The sequence below is a fragment of the Aulostomus chinensis genome, chromosome 9, assembly GCF_037954235.1.
Source record: "Aulostomus chinensis isolate RoL2024-O1b breed Wild chromosome 9, RoL_Achi_v1.0, whole genome shotgun sequence".
NCBI classification, from domain to species: Eukaryota; Metazoa; Chordata; class Actinopteri; order Syngnathiformes; family Aulostomidae; genus Aulostomus; species Aulostomus chinensis.
Window position 1 is genome coordinate 3,143,148 of NC_141328.1, and position 18,946 is coordinate 3,162,093.

The following is an 18,946-nucleotide window of genomic DNA, read 5'->3' on the forward strand; positions in this document are numbered from 1 at the left end:
CTGCCACACAAACACAGCACACCAGGAATGCCATAAGGACATTCTTCAGATTTGGCACAAACATCCACTGAGACACAAGGAGTCCCATAATAAAAAAAAGTTGGAGGTTAAAGGTCAAGGTCACTGTGATTTTTCTTATTTATTCAGTTAGAGTTAGTTTAATACATTTTCAAGTGAGAAACGTTTAAATTGACACGTGATTAATTGCTTCATTTAAGTCATGTCGTAGAAAGTTTGATTTTTTATTTTTTTATTTTTTTTGGCCAGCTAATTCCCAGTGAGTTCCCTGCGGTATCGGGAGCGCGCACGCTCTCAACGGGATCGAGCCGAGCGGGAGTTTGTTTCGCGCGACACCCGCCGCTCCGCTGGATTGACAGCTCGCTCCCTGCCCGTTAGCTTGGTGGCTGTACCGCTGCTGTTTGAATGGTGTAGCAGCGGAGAGCGGCGCTCACCTGGGATGCGAGTGTAACTGACATCGAGTTACTTCACCCGGGAAGAGAAGTGGGAAGCCACACCGCGCGGGACAGAAAACAGCAGGTATGAATTGCACTCGGCTAGCATGCGAGCTAACACTAGTCAGATTTTCTGTCCTTGGATTAGTTAGCGAGCTAAATGCTAGCTGGCTTATTCATTCACAGAGCATATCGCTTAAAGCAGGCTAGGCTACGGACTGGCTAGCCAACATGGATGCTGTGTGTGTGTGTTCCTTGATGAGGTGCCTGGAGATTATCCGCTTTAAACGCGGTTTGATTCCCAAGCCGACCGGTATTTTCTAGCTTGCTAGCCGGTCACGAACCGAGGATCCTACCCGTTTAATTCACAGTGTGTGGAGCAGAGATTGTGGTTGATTCAGAGCCCCAGCGGGACGTTGAGTTCAGACGCGACTTAAGGAGTCAGTTTTGTGTAGTAACAGTGAGGGGGACCCGGAGGATAAATCCGGATTTGTGGGAAGCCAAGTTGGATTGATGTGGAAGTGAGGGAGAGGCAGGTGGGACGAGCCCTTCTCCCTCCGAGCAGCGTTACCAGCAACGTTTGATTGCGACCATGAAGTCATCCTGCCCGTGGGTCAGCGACATGTGAACGACATCGCTCGTTTCTATTACCGGTTGGACCATCTGAAATAGACCGAGAGTAGCTGCTGTCTTTTTCTGTCCTCATGTGATGTGTGTGTGTGGAGCAGGTGGGATTACTAACTGGCTGGCTGGGAGTGTGTGAGAACACATGCATGTTTATAGCAGATGTTACTAAAAGTGAATTATTCAGCAGCAGCAGGATGGGCTCCATTAACCATGGTGAACTGGCTCTGAACAGACCTGTCAGGTCCCTCCATGCTTCATGGTAATGGACCAGCCACATGTATTTGTACATGATTTATATGAGTATTTATGATTATTTATGTATTTGCTATAGTGTTGACTTGCCCAGGAACTACACACAACAACTAGCCGATCTTCTAACTGTGACACATCTGAGCTCCAGTGATGAACCAAACACTGCCTGTGAGCTCCAGGTCATTCACAAAATCTTCTGCACCCCTCAATGATCTTTCACACGGGTGTGCAGACCAGTTTAATAAGCTGCACACATCCTCACATGCACATAAATGACATTTGATAAAGACAAACACAACATAAACGTTGTATTTGCCTTTATTAATTATCTCTTGAGTGCATGAAGACATTGTTCTGATGTTTCTCCTTCAACAAGAATAAAAACCTTGGGACAAAAGACTTTTAACTTGATGAACCATTTTTTGAATAATGAAAATAAAATACATGGCTTACTTGGGGTGTATCCAGTAAAATAAGTCAATAAATAAGTCTTAGTTATTAACTGAGAACAAATATGAATGCAAGGGTTTCAGTGCACTATTAGTTCACTGTTATTAATAATGATATATTTCTTGCAGTGGACATTTTATGATTTGTGTTGTTTTTTTTTTTTAGATGTACTTTACCCTGAGATAGCTATCAAATTAAAGTCTGTATGAAGAGTGTTAAAGCTCACTTTCGTGCCAGGCGTGATCTTTATTATGGCCTCACATTTAAACGCTGTCTAGAATGAGTCATTGTCAGATTAAATTTGTATGAGTGGTCCATTGAAAGCGCATTAAATTGAAATATTGATTCATAAGTCCAGCAATATTGCAACATTTATATAAATCAAATCTGCATCAAAGCACTGCACCCCAAACCCAAGTATCTTTAAGACATCACTTGTAGTGCCTCTGTCTGTTTTAATGATGTGTGTGTGTGTGTGTGTGTGTGTGTGTGTGTGTGTGTGTGTGTGTGTGTGCGCGTGTGGCTCCATAGGAATGATTGAACAGGCCAGTAACAGAGCTGGTACAAGCTTGTTATCCTAGGTGTTATCACTGTAAACCTTTTCTACTGTCAGTACAGGAAAGTCCAGGAAGCATCACAGCTGCTCTGTGTCACGGTTGAGTGGAGAAGCATGAATGCGGATGATGTCATCAGTGTGAATTCTTGTACACCGGTGACTCGTTTAAAGCCAGTCACATCCAGTCAGGTTACCCCTGGAGACGGGAGCAGGAGTAGGTCAGTGGGAGCAATCGGTGACACCATCGAACTCGGATCACTTCACTGGTTGTTTCACAGTTGCGTCGGAGCGGCCTGTGCTGAGTGTGTGTGTGGCACTTTCACCGAGGAGGTTCTCCTCCAGTGTAGTGGAAGAATAGCTGTTACTGGCTGATTTAGTCTGGTGTTCTCTGCTGTTTTCAAAGTTCCGCTTTTTAGGTGAAGCAGCAACAAACTATTAAAGAAAGGACAAGTAGTGAGAAAAGGTCTGCAGGTCTGTTGGGTTGCTTTGGTGATTAAACTCTTCAAATCTTAATATATAAACAAGTGGTTTACGCCCAGCAGTGTTTGGCAGGGGCACCTTCGCTGGCTGCTGGACTGGGCACCGCCCATGAGTATGATTAGCTTACAGACATGCAAACAAACCAGGGCACTTGTCTACTGCAGCATGACAATAGCAGGTTAATCCAGACATCTCTCGTAGTGGACGCCGCGCCACCTAAAGGTGGAATGGGAGTAAGATTGCAGGGAGAACTTTTTTTTTAACATTAGCCACTTGGTTTACTAGACTATTTAATAACATAGCTGTTTAATTGAGTTAGCCTATTCTATACATCAGTAATATTACTCTAGCTATCTCTATAAACATCGTAACCATGACCAGCTACAGTGCTGTGGGACACACTGCATCTCTGCCACCACCCCTGGAGTCCTACAGTGATCCTCAGCTGGGCATCCTGCTCTGGCGGGCTGGTGTCCAGATCTGTTCCTGAGCTACTCACAAGAACAACTGACCCAAAGTCAGTCTTGATTCTCTAAAATTGAAAGAGAAAACAAAGCGATTGAGTCCTGAGTAGAAACCTGTAACTACAGTTAGCGTTTCACCTGCTGTGGTGGCCCGATGAAGCAGGTGGACATGAACATTGATAACTTCGATACTCGATCAGCTCCCTCCATAAAATGAAAAGAACTCTCAAACTGAGGCGAAGCAACGTTGGGGCCGTAAAGCCTTTAGCGTGCTGATGTAACCTGCGTCTGACACGGGCTCGGGGACGGGAGGGCGGATGTGAGGGCAGCTCACCAGCACGTCTCTCCGGGTAGAGGGGAGTGAGCAGCATGTACCTGCATGTAACACTGCCCCTGCTAACTACTGCTCCATTTACAAGTACTGACATTTTCAGCTTTATTTTGAGGCTGTTTTCCCTCTTTTTTTATTTGTTTTTATCAGATTGGTATTTCATTGTATGCAGTAATGCAAAATAATTCTGATAACAGCACAGGTGGTAAAGCTGTGGCGCTTGTGTGTATAGTCAGACGGTTCGTATCAGGAGGGAGGCTGGATGGATGTGTCTTTTATATCTGTGGCTCCTGCCTTGAATCTGCAGTTTGGGTGAGTCATTAAAATGATCACTCTGATTTATAGATTGTGGGTCGCAGGTGGTGAATTAATAATCATGATGTCATTAATAAGGAAAACAGTTGAGCGTGCAGAGCTTTGGTCCTCTTTTGCCTGGAACAGTGAGAGATTTTAACCTTGTTAGCCCCAGATAACTCCGGTATCTCCTCCCAGTCAGTCAATCAGCCAGTCAGTCAATCTCATGATGGAAACACTTTCTTTATTGTGTGGGGGATGTTTTCTGCTCCACACAAATCACGAGACTTGTCATGAGCGTGTCCACCAGACTAACAGTCACGTGTGGCTGTCAAATATTCACTTCTAGTTTCGCTTCACCTGAGACGTCTCCTCCTCCTCCTCTCTCTCCCTCAAACGATCCCTTCTTTAGTTCTGTCCATCCATGGCCTCTCTGCGTCTGTCCCTCCATCTTCATCAACTCTGTCACTCCTCTTTCCCTCCTCTGTCTCCGTGGGCTTGACAGTGATCGATCACATTTGCCCTGATGGATCTGAGAGGTTTTCTGCAGATGTTCTCACTGGTATCACTGGGCTGCACATCTGTAAGCCTGATCTCAGTGGATGTGCAGCTACACAGCCATACTCAGGGATGGGTAGTTTCCCTGGGTTCATTCATTAGCGAGTTTATTTGGTCAAGGTTGTCATCTCAGTGCATTTAAGGGCTGCAGCAAATGATCATTGTGTCAGCTGCGATCAGTATCAGTGGTGTGGCCTGTCAACTGTGAGAACTGTGGTGCTTTACGTTAGTATTTTTATTTCAGACAGAAACCCAGACTTGCTGACTCAGTTTAAAATGACATAAAGCAGAGACAGATTTTCTTTTCCTTTCTGTTAACCAGTTTTGAAACCTCCTTTGGTTGTTGTTTCTGTTTGAGTTCAGGTTTTCTAGTCCTTAAGCTTCCTCAGATAATGACGAATCTGAATGTATCAGACTAAGACAGAAAGAAACCTGTAAATGAACTTCTAGTACTTCGAGTGCAAAGCAAGTAGAAATGCCCCATCAATAGGCTGCAGTTGGTTCACACAGCTGCCAGTGGCTCCTCCCTCTCTTCAGCACATGCTTGTCATCTGTCCTCTCTCTCTTTCTGTCTCCCACCATTTTAAAGATTCTAATTATGATTACAAACCAGCTGACGTGAGTAAATAAATGACTCGACCTTGTTGGTCACAGCAGCTTTCCTCTCTTGTGTGGGTCGTATGACTCAAAGGCGGACAGTGGCGGGGAGGAACTCAATGTAAATCTCCATTCTAAAACTACAATATCGCTTCAGGCTGTGCAGCACACGTTAGTTCCTGGTTTTGGAAAGTTGAGCTGTGCCTTGTGTTCACAGTGTTAATTCCTGGGTTGTATCCTAAATTCATCCTGATGGTGTTCCTCAGTGTCTTTTTGTTGTTGTTGTTGTTGTTGTTTTTTCTGGTAGGTACAAGAATTGTTATCTTGCGAGTCGGTTTGATTTATTAGATCGCACGAGAATTGAGCTCATCTGGCTTCAGGTTAGTTGCTTGTGTCCTCATCAAAAGTGACTCAGGGAGTCGACCTCCTTTGAGGAGACGGGGGCGTGGTTCAGGTGGAATGATGGCGGCTCCTGCAGAGGTTAGCGTAGATGCTGCTACAGCGTCACTTGCATCAGGACTCAAGCCTCCATCTGAGTGTGCTGATGTGAGTGGTCCAAGTCATCGCCTGCTGAGTCTGTCTTCAAAGTGCCTGCTCTTCTCTGAACCGTTTCTCTCATGTGTGACTTCCTTTACCTGCTTCAGTGAAACAAACTCATCAGTCTGTTGTCAGACGTCACCGGCATCAAACCCTCACGTTTCAGTGTCTCGTGTGTCATTATTACCCATTTTTACCAGTGACAAAGAGGTTTTGTGAGGGACTCTTTTTGGGTGTTTGGAATGAAATATTTACAAAGAGATTTTCATGTAAATTTGCGACAGCTTTGAACAGCAGAGAGGACAAGTGGCCTCGGCAGAGGTCTGTGCTCTGGTAGTGTTCTTGTATTTATTATGATCTTAGCTCTAGTTTGCTTCATGCTGTTAATTTGAAAAAATAAGAGCCTGCAGAGCCACTGCTGTGCTCTGTGTGTTTACTCTGGTCCACATTCTGAGGAAGAAATCCAGTGGGTTACCTGCCAGAGTGGCTGTTGGAGGATGCAGAGGCACCGCCACGAGGCCTTAGGCTGGAGTTGATACCTCTGTGATGACAAACTGAAGCTGTGTGTGTGTGTGTGTGTGTGTGTGTGTGTGTGTGTGTGTGTGTGTGTGTGTGTGTGTGTGTGTGTGTGTGTGTGTTGCCGACAGATGTTCCATTGAAAGGAGGACACAGCTGAGCTTGGATACAAAAGTAAACTGCTTTTGTCTGTTTTGGGAAGTCTGACGAAGGCCGCAAGCTGTTGTCAGAGCCCCGAGGCAGGGCAAACACGACTGCTTTCCTCTGTTTCAATGCCGAAGTGAAAGTAATCCAGCCTTGTTTGTTTTTTGTTGTTGTTTTTTTTTTTGCCTTTTCGAGAAAAATAGGATACAAATGGCTAAAATGGGCCACACAGGGGGAACCAGTCGAGGTGGTTCGGGTATCTATTGAGCATGTCTGGCAAGGAGGAGGCCACGGGGCAGACCGAGGACCAGGTGGAGGGATTATATCTCCACGCTGGCCTTGACCTTGGGATCCCCAGTTAGAGCTGATCAATGTGGTGGGGAATAGAAGGTGTTGGGTTCCCTACTAGAACTGCTACGTTCATGACTGGACTCCAGCTAGATGCTTTTAGGGCTGGTTTAGGCCATCACGATTGAATCACAAGACGGAATGTCCGTTATTTTACTTTAAACAAAATAGACATTTGTAAGGATCTGTATCAAACACAGATGTTGTCTGTGGAAGATGGTGCGTGGGCAGGATATCTCTGCAGGAGCGCCACAATATATATATATATATATATATATATATATATATATATATATATATATATATATATATATATATATATATATATATATATATATATTTTTTTTTTTTTTTTTTTTTTTTTTTTTGGGAATGAGTGGGGGGGGGGGGCTGACATACAGCAGAGGACCTCAGGCTGGGATTTGAACTGGTGTCACCTGCCTATGTTACACGAGCTGGAACCACTTGAGCACCTGAGCAAGTCAAAATATTTATGTCAGCAATATAGAGTTTTCGAAATGTGTGAGAATGGATGATATCCCCCCTCTGCTGTGTGTGTGTGTGTGTGTGTGTGCGCACGCGCAGCTGGTGGCTGATGTCATCAGTAATTCTCATCATGAGTCATTTCTTCCACTCTGGGCAACAATAAAAGTGACTGAACAGTTTTGAAGAAATGACAACAGAACTGCTGTTTTATGTTCTCAGAAGAGGGTGAAAGTGACTCACTGGGAAATGACCCCAAACAACATTTTAACCCTGTTGAGTGAAAGCAAGTGATAATCCATCTTTAGTGCTTGGATCATTTTAGCAATAAATAGTTGAAGCCTCTATTTTTGTGTAGCTGCAGGTGCCAGAACTACAAACATGGCTGTCTTCGTGTTTTCCTCACGGTCTGTTGCTCTTTCAAAGTGACTCTTCTATGACATGTTGTGTCGTCCGGAGGTGTCCTGTACTCTGAGAGAGTTCCTAAATAGGTTCCACGAAGGTTGCCTTTGTTTCGCAGCTGCTGCGACAGTTCACGTCTACAGAGTCCAGATGAAAACATCACATTTCTGAAAACTGTCTCCTGCAGATGTGGTTTCAACAACATGACAGGTATCAGACAATCCGAACATGAGCAGGCAGCGTAGTTCATCGTCACGCTTGGGTGAGAAGTGTTTGACTGCTGGCCTCAGAACAGCAAGCCCCCTCCTCAACCAGTCACACACAGTCGATGCAGCCACAGGTCACGAGGGTTCAGATGTTACCGGCCACAATTTGAGCAAGTGGACGAGTAGAGGACTTGACCATCCGCCATCTTGTCAAAATTACGGGAGTTGGAGGTTGTGAAACGAAGGTTCTGCTCCTGTAGAGGTTCATTCATCAACCTTTAAGAAGAAGAGGCTTGACTAGAATCTCGCAGAGAATTATTACACTACTCCAGAAGTCAGTGTGATTGGTGGAGCGTGGTGTTGCCACGGAAATCTTTACTGAACTTTCGCTATCAGCTGTTTTGAGTTTCATGAGTTCCCACAATGGTTTGAGAGGATCCTGGCTGCAGAAACTGGATGTCCCTCTTTGATGAGAAACATTGATGCGTGTATGTATCTATTTTAAGTTGCCTAGCACCAACAAAATGTTTTTAATTTAAACCACATTGGGCCTTTTGCAATGCCCTCTGGGCTGAGTAGTTCTGAAGCACTTCTGCACTCAGTCTTGTCTCCATCTTTCATCTTTTCGTGCCACATCCAACATGTCAGTGTTATGGTCCTGAGTCACCCTGGTTCCAGGTTTAAAGCTAGCTATACCAGGAATAGCAAATCAACCTCATGGACCAGAGACAGACCAACATGGAGGGACTCTGCTGGATTCCTCAGAAACAAAACCTTTGCCTTGTATAAATCTTGGACATGAACTTTAAGACTGAAGCCAATAAACCACCTATTAAATTCCCTGGTAGCGTGTTGAAGCAGCCACAGAGGAGCAGCGCTGTGCTGCAGTCCTCGGAAACACCCGCATACCGTGGCTCTGTTGTAGAGACGCTGCACTGGGCGGTGCTACAGTTTACCTGGGTGTTGCTGGGAAGGAGCTCCAGTGTTTCGTGACCCTTCCCTGGACAAACAGAGGTGGAATACCAGACTGAACGTGATGACACACTTTGTCCCGTCTGAAATGAGATTCAGCCGCCGTACCTGCTTTACCCTAGTTTGAATCCCTGTAGCCATGCTGCGTTTCTGTCGTGCAAACATGACACACAGCCAAGTTCTTGATCAACTGCTATGATTAAAGGTGCTGTGTAGAGCTGGGGAGATGAACATATTTCAACTGTGAAATAAAACATCTTTTAAAAGAAGAAGTCAAAAATTCTTAGATGTGAAGTTTTGGGTTTTTTTTCTGTACGTCTTTATCATCCCATCTGAAGTCTTCACATCTGCACGTCACAAGAAGACTTTGCAATCGCACCACCGTCTTCTTGCCTACAGGAAGTCCAACCCTAAGAGATCTCTTCAGTCATGAATTTAACTAATTTACGACCTCTGTAAAGGAGACATTTTAAAATATAACACAGTCTCCAGATTATCGGAGGTAAACCACAGAGCAAAGACTTATTTTTTTTCAATTTTTTTATTTTAAAATGATCTGATTGGTGCAAACAGCTGATTTTGGGGTGAAATTTTAAATGAGACCTGGAGAATAAAGCGGCGATGGTTAAGTGTGGTTAGATACCACACGTTTAAGCTTGGATTTGGGCTGTTATTTCCCAAGGGAACTGGATGTCGCACATGAAAGTGTTAAAGAGTGCTGGAAAATTGAAAATGTAAATATACATTGTTGGACATTGTGCTCCAAAATGGAACAAATCATTTTTTTCCAGTCCAGTTCAGGCCCAGAGAAGGTCGGATGATCATGGAGCAGAAGGGAGGCTGAGCTACAGTGTTACAGCTCTGTAAAATCTCACTCCACCAGATAAAACTGCTGAAATTATAAAAATAGATGTGTGACTCAGGTGGGGGAGCACGCGTGCGCACGCGTGTGTGTGCGTGTGTGTGTGTGTGCACCCAGACCATATGCCGCCACTTGCAGGATATTTCCAGCCCGGCTCTCAGTAGCATGGCCATGTGAATGGACAGTTTGACTTTCAGCTTATTCAGCAAGAGAGAATCTCATTGGTGGCACAGCTCACGCTGGCGGAGTTTTTGCTTGAGGCTGGATGTTGTGGTTGGTCGGGATTATTTGCCACACATTCTCACAGCATGTTGGTAATCCGTGGAGTAGACGTGAATCACTCTTATTGGGTAATCCCTGTCAGGTGGAAGATGGGTCTGTGACTGGCTAATCTGAGGTACTGGAGTGGGTGGGATTTAGGAGGTGTTAATTCTGTGTTTCCAGACACATTGTTGTTGTTGCTGCTGTTGTTGTTGTTGTTGTGGGGGGACAGTGTATGGTTACCATGGCAATGGGGGCCATCTGGTGCCATATAGAGGTTTAGAGGGACTGTTGGCCGACATACAAAAGGACTCACATGGATTCAGAACCACAGAACTTTCAGTCTTATTTTCATATTTTTATAATCTGTTGAATGTATAGTTTTCTTTGAGTTTCTCGTGCTTGTTGGTTGATGGTGTGTGTGTGTGTGTGTGTGTGTGTGTGTGTGTGTGTGTGGGTGGGTGTTTGTGAGTGTCCCTGATCTGGTGTGTGTGTGTTTAGGATTATCCTAGTATGTTCAGGTAACCCTCCAGTGACGATCCTCTGCCCACCCCCGCCTCAGGTCAGCGTGTTTGTAGAGTCAGTGATGGTGCAGCTGATACTTCCGGCGTGCAGCTGCATGTCAGCTGATGCACACCAGGGTATCAACAGATGCAGCTGTTAGGTTTTTCTTGCTGTCAGACATTCGATATCTCAGCAGCGGGAGATGTGAGAATGTGCTTCTCATTCTTAACTAAATATGTTCAAGTTTTGAATGAAATCAAAACAAACGGCATACATCTGATCAGCTTCAACACTGTGGTGTCACCTCAGTCCTATTAGCTGGTGTCTTGTAAGCAAACTACCAACTGAATACTTGGATTACTCCTTTAGCAAACCCTGCTGCAACCACTGATTTCTGCTAAATACAACTTGCCTGCTCTGTATGCAGTCACGTGTCAGCCTGGGATTGGAAGGCTGTTGGGATGTGAAGTGTAGAATTTAGGTTCGCTATGATTATGACCTGCCAAGATGGTTGTCATGTCTGGATGAAGAGCCTCCACACACTCACTGATGCTTGTGACGGGGAACAATGGCCTCAGTTTAGGATGGGATGAATGTGGCACATTAAAGTGACAGCGTTCATAACACAAAAATCTTTTGAACAGTGATGGCGATGGCAGGCTTTTTCCAACCGTTATAGAACTGTATTCATTTTCTGGAAATCATGTGGGGTCCCTAGGCAGTCCTAACTAGAGCCTGGATGAGAGACTGGTGAGGCTGGTACTGGCTGATACCTGTCACACGTCTCACCATCAGCACATGTTGTCCCATCAGTGCTGCTAGGCTTGGTATTGCTGTATTCCTCAGGCCTATGTGCTGACTTCATGCTTGGGTAATTTGAAATTATAAGATTTCTTAGATTAGATTTGTGACGTTTATTTTCTCACTCAGCTGACGAGGATGATGAAGTTGTAAGATAAAGAAAAAAGAAAGAAAAAATACATCCCCTGCCTCCATTCCAAATCTTTTTGTTTTGAGGGTCATGAGTTAAAAAAAACAAACAAAACAAAACAAATGTGTATTTCTGCCGATACTTCGAATTTTCTTCCCCCCTGACGTGAACTTCAGCCCTCGAACGCCTGCCTCGGTGCAGTGGGTCGGGGGTTCGGCTGAACTGAGTGAGAGGTTTGAACAACTGCGACGGTAAGCAGGCTGAGCAGCTGCTTCCTGAGTGTTTTCTATGACGCTCTTTGCTCATGATAATTAGCATCACAGTGTAATGAGTCCATGCCTCCGTCAGTGCCGCTCACCAGTGGACCTGGATCAGTTTTCACATCGACACACGACTTTTCATTTGCCTCAGCATTGGAATCCTGGAGGAGCCCAGCTGTGGTGCAGGAGAGCAGTGCTGGCAGGCTTCAGGCTACACATGCATGCAGCTTTGATCAAGAGCATCTGATCAGTCTGCACAGATATCAATACTAATGAAAACAGTTGGCTAGTTTCTAATTCATTAACCCATAGTAGTTGAAGTACAATTCTGACAGCAGGGTGCAAGTTCTTGGAACACGTCCTGCTGGCTGCTTACTCTGACAGTACATGGAGGACTTCTCTGCTGCTGTATTCCAGAGCTACCAACTCTGGTACTTGTACAAGGTAGTTAGCCTCCTGCTAGCTGCAGCTGGCTAGGAGCATGAGGTGCATGAAGGAGGCAGGTGGAATATCTCCCCTCCTTGTATAACTACTTGGGTGACTTGACCTGAGATAACCCCAGTTTACCTCTCTTATCCTTAGCCCTTCTCCTCCTGTCATTCATCGCAGCCTCAAACCAACACCACGTTCAGAAAGAACACGCAGAACAACAACGATTAAATGAGCTGCTTTTTTTAATTGATTTGGACCATTTCTGTAAGGAATTAACGTGATGTTGCTGTTCATTCAATAGATTAATTAAAATACAGCGCTTAGAACTACAGTACACTGTAAAGAATCAGCCGTTACAACTGCACAGTTCAGACCAAACACTGATGGCTGGCACTGATGACCCAGTTCTGGAGCGTCTCCGTGCCGCGGTGAACGCTGCTGCCAGGATGCTTTTCCATCATTTTAGCAGGAGACTTGATGTTCTCAGTGTAGGAACGTGGAACTGCTCGATCCAGAAGTTTTATAACCTAGTAAAGGATAAGAGAGTAGGACACTGCCGGCGCGGATGACACAAGCCGGCAAAATTAAATGTTACTGCTTTTCTTAAGTTTTAGCAGAACAAAGGAAATTTAAAGTCATGGAGGACACAAGATATTGCTAGATTAAAAGTTGCATCCTGTCACAAGCAGAAACCTGCTGTATCAGCTTGTGTCTGAGAAGAGGAAGAGATGTGAGGCAGACAAGTAGACTGGAACAACTAGAAAACAAGCCACTCTGTCAGTTCCACTCTTAGACTCACAGCTTTCTTTGTTGTTGTTTTTCTTTTTTTCTGTCTACCTGACAGGTGAGAGGCTGAGTGAGTGAGAGAGAGAGAGAGAGAGAGAGAGAGAGAGAGAGAGAGGCGCCATGGAGCAGCAGAGACAAAGGGCTCTCTCCACGTCAGGAGAGTCGCTGTACGCCGTGCTAGGAGTCGACAAAACTGCCACGACAGAGGACATCAAGAAATGTTACAGGTATGCATTTACACACACATGCACGCACACACACACACACACTGTGTCTGTGGTATCAGTGAGGCACCACTAGAGGGAGTCAGACATCTTTGACCTGTGATGTAAGGTGTTGACTCCAGTGTCTTCTGTATCTTTGCCTTAAGCAGTGGTTAATTCCTTTGCTTGCGAGGCTCAAAGCCTGATATTTTACTTTAATGATATAAACTACTCTGCATCTCACTATGTTAAAGGAAAACCCATCATACATGCGTCCTTTTGAAAATGACCTGTGTACGACAGAAACCCCACAGGGACTTACTATTTTCATCAATTATTTCATCAGGAACCAATCAATTGTTCAGTCTATAAAATTTCAACAAAACCAGCATTTTAACAGATGCTGATTCTTCCCAAGCTATTGATTTTATTAGCTGCCTTCGGACGTTTGGCTGAGAGCAACTCTCTCCTCTCCAGACGCCGCCACGCTCACATCGATGACAAAACTTTTGACCCTTGATCTTATTCTAAATATGACAATATTTCTGCTAACGTATTTATTTGAGGTTCTTATTGATTATTCCATCCATATTCCTGTTCGCATGCTACAGAGCAAATTTCAAATCGTGACGTGAAGACACGCCCACTTCACATCGCCACGTTCTACAGTTTGACCTGAACCATCCTTGTCACATTTGGAGTGTGTTCTTGCTCGTGAGAGGGGAGACTGAGGTTAGAGGAGAGTTTGCACCGCTCACGGAAGCTGAACCAGAGACGTCCAACAGTTTGACTGATGAACAAGTAGCAAAAATACTGGGAAGACTCCAGTAGTACGACTACTACTGAGATAAGCACACTTGAGTCATGAACGGAACACTTCCCCTGATCATTGCTTTGTCCAACTATGACCTCATTCATGTTAGGGTCACTACAAACTGATGCTTACATGACCAGTGACTGTCGCAGCTACAGATCCTCCCATGGGACCTCTGTCATGTGACTTTTGTCTGCATGTCGTTTTTACTCTGCTCTTATGATCATTTATTTTTTGGGCGTTCTGTTTATTTACAGGAAAATGGCCTTGAAGTTTCACCCCGATAAGAACCCAGACAACCCAGAGGCAGCGGAAAAATTCAAGGAAATCAACAACGCTCACTCCATCCTGAGCGACGCCACCAAGAAGAACATCTACGACAAGTACGGCTCGCTGGGGCTGTACGTCGCCGAACAGTTCGGAGAGGAGAACGTCAACACCTACTTTGTTCTGTCCAGCTGGTGGGCGAAGGTAGGAGGGACAGACTGACAGGACTCATCCTCTCTGTGCACTGACTCAATTTAACTCCCCTGGTGGTCTCTCCTCCTGCTCCTCCTCCTCCTCAGGCCTTGTTCGTCTTCTGCTGCCTGGCCACTGGCTGCTATTTCTGCTGTTGCCTGTGTTGCTGCTGTAACTGTTGCTGTGGTAAGTGTAAACCTCGGCCTCCCATGGACCAGGAGCCTGAGTTCTACGTGTCCCCCGAGGACCTGGAGGCCCAGATGACCGCTGATGAGCGAGGTGAGTTGGTGTTTAACCCTTCAAAGCAGCTGCGGCGTATATCCAACACAACCTGAGTGTTCTTCTCTCATGATGCTTGTTGATGATGTGTGACTCCATCACCAGTGTCGGCTCTCTGTTTATTCATTTAGATATAATGAACCCTGGCAGGTCGATGTCAACACAATCTTCAGTCTTGTTTCACACAAGTGTATGTGAAGGTGCCGTTAACTCTCCGCAACTCAGGAGCTTCCCTGTTTGAATCACTTCACATTCATGAGAAGTGCTGCACCTCTGAAGCAACGTTACAAGAAGGAGGTCAACAGTCACCACGAGACTTTTACAGTGACTGAAAAAACATACAGCCAACATATGCAGTGTTTTTATTCATTGGCCTATGAGCATTCCCAATAACAGTAGAACACACCTGGAACCATATTAAACTATCCAAGTTCATGTGAGCTCTATGAAGTATTTACAGGTTCGGACCGTCGGTCATGTGAATGTTGGTCTTGGCAGCTTCCCAGTCCTGCAGAGGAGCACAGGAACACGGAATTTGAAGTTGTTTTACAGGATTTGATTGGTGCAGATGATTGATTAGATGTGGAAGGACGTGTGTTCGTGGAAGTTGTTCAAGGACCCTCTGAAAGTGGAATATCTGACGACACCTCGGGTTTTCTGTCAGACACAAATTTTGTGATTTTGGTGATTCTTGTGTTTGACAAGAAACCATGTCTTTCACATCACTTTGCCCTAAAGTTTGTTGTAAGTAGAATTAAAATGTGTGTGTGTGTGTGTGTGTGTGTGTGTGTGTGTTTCTCAACAGATGGTAGTGAGCCCATCGTGATGCAGCCATCTTCAGCCACAGAAACTACCCAGCTCACCGCTGATGCCCACCACAGCTACAGAACGGACGCATACTAGACACACACACACACACACACACACACACACACACACACACACACAAACTATCCACAGTATGAATCTACAACACTTTCTTGCCAGTCCAGCTGTTATCACTTCATCCAAGGCAGTAATTAAACAAGACACACACACACACACACACACACACACACACCAGCAAGCATGCCAGACTGTCAGTTAGCATGAGCTCCGCAGCCCAAATTATGTGAAGTATAAAGAGAACAGGAAGAGGGGACGAGCCCTCACTCACTCACAAAGCGGTTCACCACGACTGATCCCAGCACCGCCAGCTCAGTTTTACGTCCAGCTGCCAAAATGTAGATGAATATTTCTGTCAGATCTTCTCACCTGCTGCAGGTACGCATTTAGGGGTTTATGATGTCCCAAGGGAAACATTGAGTGGTAACTGAGGAATTATTAAATTTGAAGAAGCAGCACAGCACAAATACATTCAGAAACGTTTTGTGTGTGCGCGCGTGCGTGTGTGTGTGTGTGTGAGAACGTGAACATGCTGGCTGCCTTCAAGTCAGTCACTGTGTCAGGAACATCTGGCGTAAACTTCCACTCTAAAATTTTAAACCGATTAGAACGAGGAGGTCAACGGTCACATTTCTAGTCATTATGATGGTGATGAACTACCACACAGATGTCCAGTGGGATTGTATGGTCAGCTGTGCTTTATCAGGTTAACACCCGAGGGTGTAACCTCACCCCCTGGTCCTCACCCTGGGTCCACGGGAGTCCAAACATCCTCGCTGGTTGGCCGTAGTGACAGTGCTCCGTCCCGCAGTGAACCCAAATGTCACAGAAGACCAAAGCTGCAGAACCAGCAGCCCGTCCTCACTCAGACCAGGAGGAAATGTCCACGTGCTGATCGGAGGGAACAGCCGACGCATCGTTGAGAATTTGGTTTGGAATCAAGGAAATGAAAACTATGAATATTTCATCCTAGAACTGAAATGCACCCTCAGCTTGTCAGCTTCCTCTCGCTCGGTAGTGTCCTGGTTCTTGAAGAGATGCTTCACACGAGTAGCGTCTTCAGTAATCCATAAACACTCTGATTGGCCTCCAAGGTTGTGTCAGACTAGCGGACGGCGCGTCTGGGAGTTCTAGACAGATGTTTAGGGACTGTCTTCCTGCTGTTAGCTGTCTCTGTTAGCTTCAAGGTAAAAACACGTGGCAGCAGATCAGTAGCTCCTGAGAAATATTCATCACATCTCCCTCCTCTTCCTGTCCTCCTCCATGTGAGTGATTCAGCTCCGTGTTTCACACTGACAGCTGCATGGCGGCATCCCATCATCTCTCACACGAGCAATGACATCATCACTCCGACAGCAAGCGTACACACTGATTGAGCCCTTTTTGTTTGTTTGTTTGTAGTTTTCTATTTGTTTTGTGAGGAAGTGAAGATGCCCTCCCTGTCGTGTAACCTGTGTATTTAGATGGAACTTCATCTCTTTGTTTCTTTCGTCCATAGATTTCGTTTTTCTTTGTTTTTTCTTATTTATGTTGTGACTGAAGGGAGGATCTTGGAATCCAAAGTCTTACTTGTTTCTGTGGCAGCACTTCTGTAGTCGTCATAGCAACTGAGGAGCAGTTTACAGCACAACCATTTTTTTAGTCGATTGTATGTGTCTCCCCCCCCCCCCCACACACACACACACGCGCGCACTCACTCACTCACACACACATTAGTTCGACTCTGTTAAGATAGAAAATACAGAAATATCGTGGTTGTTTGTGTCAAAGGTTGAATTTTTTTGTATGAAACAAAATCATGGAACCAAACTCTCGTTTCTTTGATGGCTCAATCAAACACACGCTCATGTATGAATACATATCGTGAGAATGTGCAATAAGAGCTTCAAAAAGTCTCCTCCATGACAGTCCTCCACTCGCTTCTGTAGTTTTGAACTGTTTCAGAGATTCTGCAGGTTCTTTCAAATCTGGAGAAGTCTTTAATAAGCTCACCTTGAAGCACTGAGAATATTAATATCTATTATTATTATTATTATTATCATTATTATTATTATTACACAAAAAATAAGGCTGCAACTTGCAATTACTTTAGTCAATTAATCTCCTTATTATTTGCATGATTAATTAATTCATCATTTCTTTTATAAAATGTTGAGAATTTAAAAAAAAAAAAAAGAAGAAGAAGAAGAAGCTCATCTGTACTTGCTGGAGCCAGAAGTGCTGACTGCAGATCGCTTCTCTCCTCTCCAACAGTCCAAAACCCAAAGACTCCTCCTCCCCTGCAGTAAATGACAAAAGTACAGTAAACCCTGGGGTCTGGAAGCAGCCCATCAGCCTGAAAAAAGGGCCGAAATGATGAATCGATTACAATGAGAATAGGTGGCGATTAATTTTCTTCCAATCAACTAAATGTTGCAGCTCCAATCAAAAGGTTAATTTGACCTGGTTTCATTCCCTGCTTTGGATCTTTTTAAGTAACTGTTGCTTTAGACGTTGAGTCTTCTGAAAGGGTTTTAAGATCCTGCAGCAGCTCTGTTTTAACCAAATAGCTCTTCCCTCGATGAGCGTGGTGCTTCATTGCTCACTGGCCACTGAGGTACCACTGAGGTACCACGAGGTACCACTGAGGTACCACGAGGTACCACTGAGGTACCACGAGGCACCACTGAGGTACCACTGATGTACCACGAGGTACCACTGAGGTACCACTGAGGTACCACGAGGTACCACTGAGGTACCACGAGGCACCACTGAGGTACCACGAGGCACCACTGAGGTACCACTGATGTACCACTGATGTACCACGAGGTACCACTGAGGTACCACTGAGGTACCACGAGGCACCACTGAGGTACCACTGAGGTACCACTGAGGTACCACGAGGTACCACGAGGTACCACGAGGCACCACTGAGGTACCACTGAGGTACCACTGAGGTACCACTGAGGTACCACGAGGTACCACTGAGGTACCACGAGGTACCACTGAGGTACCACTGAGGTACCACATCGTCCTCTCTTTCTCTGTCGACCAAACATGCACACGACCCTAGAAACGTCTAGAAATGTTCATTGTCAGGTCCAAAACACCACCACCACCACCAAGACGAACTGATGTAAGTGTGAATATTAGTGACCAGATAATAATATTGAAGCATTGTTTTATTTATTTTAATTTTTCTTATCTTTTTAAGACCTGATTAACGGCTAGGTGGTTTGTCCACGAGATGTATAGTTTTAGACGAGCGTGTGATTCTGACGCTGACGCAACAAAACCAAGGCCTGCTGTACATAGACGCAGTGGCACCGTACGTAGAGACGTAGTTTGTTTTAGCTGATGTGTGCGTCTGTCAGGCAGGTGTGTCGTTAAATGAAGTATCGGATGTATTGTTGGAAAATAAATGTTTCTGATGCTTCAGAGCTGCGTGCCTGTCGTGTCTTCATTTGGACCGTGTTCAGCGGCTGTGCCTGGTTCCTGCTGCTGCTGCTCACTTGGGTTTCACTGTGTGTTAATTGTCGTAAATGTGTGGCTTCGTGACGCCGGGGAGTGCTTTCACACCTGCCCTGTTCAGTTCCTTTCAATCAAACCCCGGACCGTTTTC

The 18,946-nt window shown here is 45.1% G+C and overlaps 1 protein-coding gene across 4 annotated transcripts; it reads left to right on the forward strand.

Annotated features, from left to right (window-relative positions):
• Positions 1–327: 327 nt before the first annotated feature.
• Positions 328–18,764, forward strand: dnajc5ab (DnaJ (Hsp40) homolog, subfamily C, member 5ab). 4 transcript variants are annotated; one of them, XR_015117827.1, is made up of 6 exons: positions 328–537; positions 12,764–12,932; positions 13,980–14,193; positions 14,289–14,460; positions 15,266–18,302; positions 18,335–18,764. XR_015117827.1 is itself a non-coding variant. In XM_086213113.1 (5 exons), the coding sequence occupies exons 2-5, from the start codon at positions 12,826–12,828 to the stop codon at positions 15,361–15,363; spliced, it is 591 nt and encodes a 196-aa protein (XP_086069239.1). In that variant the 5' UTR covers positions 328–537; positions 12,764–12,825; the 3' UTR covers positions 15,364–18,764. The 4 variants fall into 4 exon arrangements, 1 of the variants encoding a protein (XP_086069239.1); XR_015117826.1 differs by having other exon boundaries at positions 15,266–18,228; positions 18,282–18,764; XR_015117828.1 differs by having other exon boundaries at positions 15,266–17,983.
• Positions 18,765–18,946: the final 182 nt, after the last annotated feature.

What these genes read in the sequence shown, in the direction of transcription:
- dnajc5ab (XM_086213113.1), top strand. Translation starts at nt 12,826, where the DNA reads ATGGAGCAGCAGAGACAAAGGGCTCTCTCCACGTCAGGAGAGTCGCTG. An exon ending in TGTCCAGCTGGTGGGCGAAG is followed by an intron (nt 14,194 to 14,288) that starts GTAGGAGGGACA and finishes CCTCCTCCTCAG; the next exon opens with GCCTTGTTCGTCTTCTGCTG. An exon ending in GATGACCGCTGATGAGCGAG is followed by an intron (nt 14,461 to 15,265) that starts GTGAGTTGGTGT and finishes GTTTCTCAACAG; the next exon opens with ATGGTAGTGAGCCCATCGTG.